This window comes from Meleagris gallopavo, unplaced genomic scaffold (assembly GCF_000146605.3).
Source record: "Meleagris gallopavo isolate NT-WF06-2002-E0010 breed Aviagen turkey brand Nicholas breeding stock unplaced genomic scaffold, Turkey_5.1 ChrUn_random_7180001954335, whole genome shotgun sequence".
Classification (NCBI taxonomy): domain Eukaryota; kingdom Metazoa; phylum Chordata; class Aves; order Galliformes; family Phasianidae; genus Meleagris; species Meleagris gallopavo.
In genome coordinates, this window is record NW_011215304.1 from 1 (window position 1) to 857 (window position 857).

The 857-nt window shown below is 58.1% G+C and overlaps 1 protein-coding gene across 1 annotated transcript; it reads right to left on the reverse strand.

Annotated features, from left to right (window-relative positions):
- Positions 1 to 7: 7 nt before the first annotated feature.
- LOC104917044 (voltage-dependent L-type calcium channel subunit alpha-1C) lies at positions 8 to 851 on the reverse strand. Its single transcript, XM_010728110.2, has 3 exons — positions 767 to 851; positions 607 to 672; positions 8 to 524 (listed from the first exon to the last, which is right to left on the reverse strand). The coding sequence occupies exons 1-3, from the start codon at positions 839 to 841 to the stop codon at positions 339 to 341; spliced, it is 327 nt and encodes a 108-aa protein (XP_010726412.2). The 5' UTR covers positions 842 to 851; the 3' UTR covers positions 8 to 338.
- Between the last annotated feature and the right edge of the window lie 6 nt (positions 852 to 857).

An 857-nucleotide genomic window follows, 5' to 3' on the forward strand; every position in this document is an offset into this window, starting at 1 on the left:
CCCACAGAACCATCCAGTGACACCCAGACCCTCATAGGGGCCCTATAGAACTCAGAGACCCCACAGAACCATCCAGTGACACCCAGATCCTCATAGGGGCCCTATAGGACCCAGAGATCCCATAGAACCATCCAGTGACCCCCAGACCCTCATAGAGACTCTATAGGACCCAGAAATCCCATAGAACCATCCAGTGACACCCAGACCCTCATAGGGACCCTATAGAACCCAGAGATCCCACAGAACCATCCAGTGACCCCCAGACCCTCATAGGAACCCTATAGGAACAGTGCAGTGACCTACAGTCCCCACAGGGGCCTGATGGGACCCCCAGATCCTCACAGGGTCCCTATAGGAACGGTGCAGTGACCCAGAGTTCCCATAGGGGCCCTATAAAAACCCCCTAGACCCCCCAGGAACCCCCAGCCCCACCTGAAGAGCAGCAGCACGGCTTGGGGGAAGGTCTGGAAGTTGTTGTTACGGTTGATCTGGGTTCCATCCTGCAGGGCCACCTTCCCAAAGGTCTGTTGGGGAGGAGGGGGTGATAAGACAACTGGGCACGGTGTGGGACCCCCCCCCACCCTGACACACACGTGTCCCCCTCACCTGCATGCCAATGACGGCGTAGATGAAGAAGATCATGGCGATGAGCAGCGCGACGTAGGGCAAGGCCTGCGGAAATGGGGTGGTGAGGGGCTCCCTGGTGTGTGTGTGTGTGTCCCCCCTCCCCATAATATCCCCTCCACGTTGTCCCCCAAAATCCAACCTGGAAGGACTTGACGAAGGTCCAGAGCAGCGTGCGGATGCCTTCGCCTTTGGACAACAGCTTCACCAACCTCATGACACGGAACAGCCGG

Coding starts and splice junctions, on each gene's coding strand:
- LOC104917044 (XM_010728110.2), bottom strand. CDS start 841: ATGAGGTTGGTGAAGCTGTTGTCCAAAGGCGAAGGCATCCGCACGCTG. Junction 673..766: donor CCTTCGTCAAGTCCTTCCAG/GTTGGATTTTGG, acceptor CCATTTCCGCAG/GCCTTGCCCTACGTCGCGCT. Junction 525..606: donor ACGCCGTCATTGGCATGCAG/GTGAGGGGGACA, acceptor CCTCCCCAACAG/ACCTTTGGGAAGGTGGCCCT.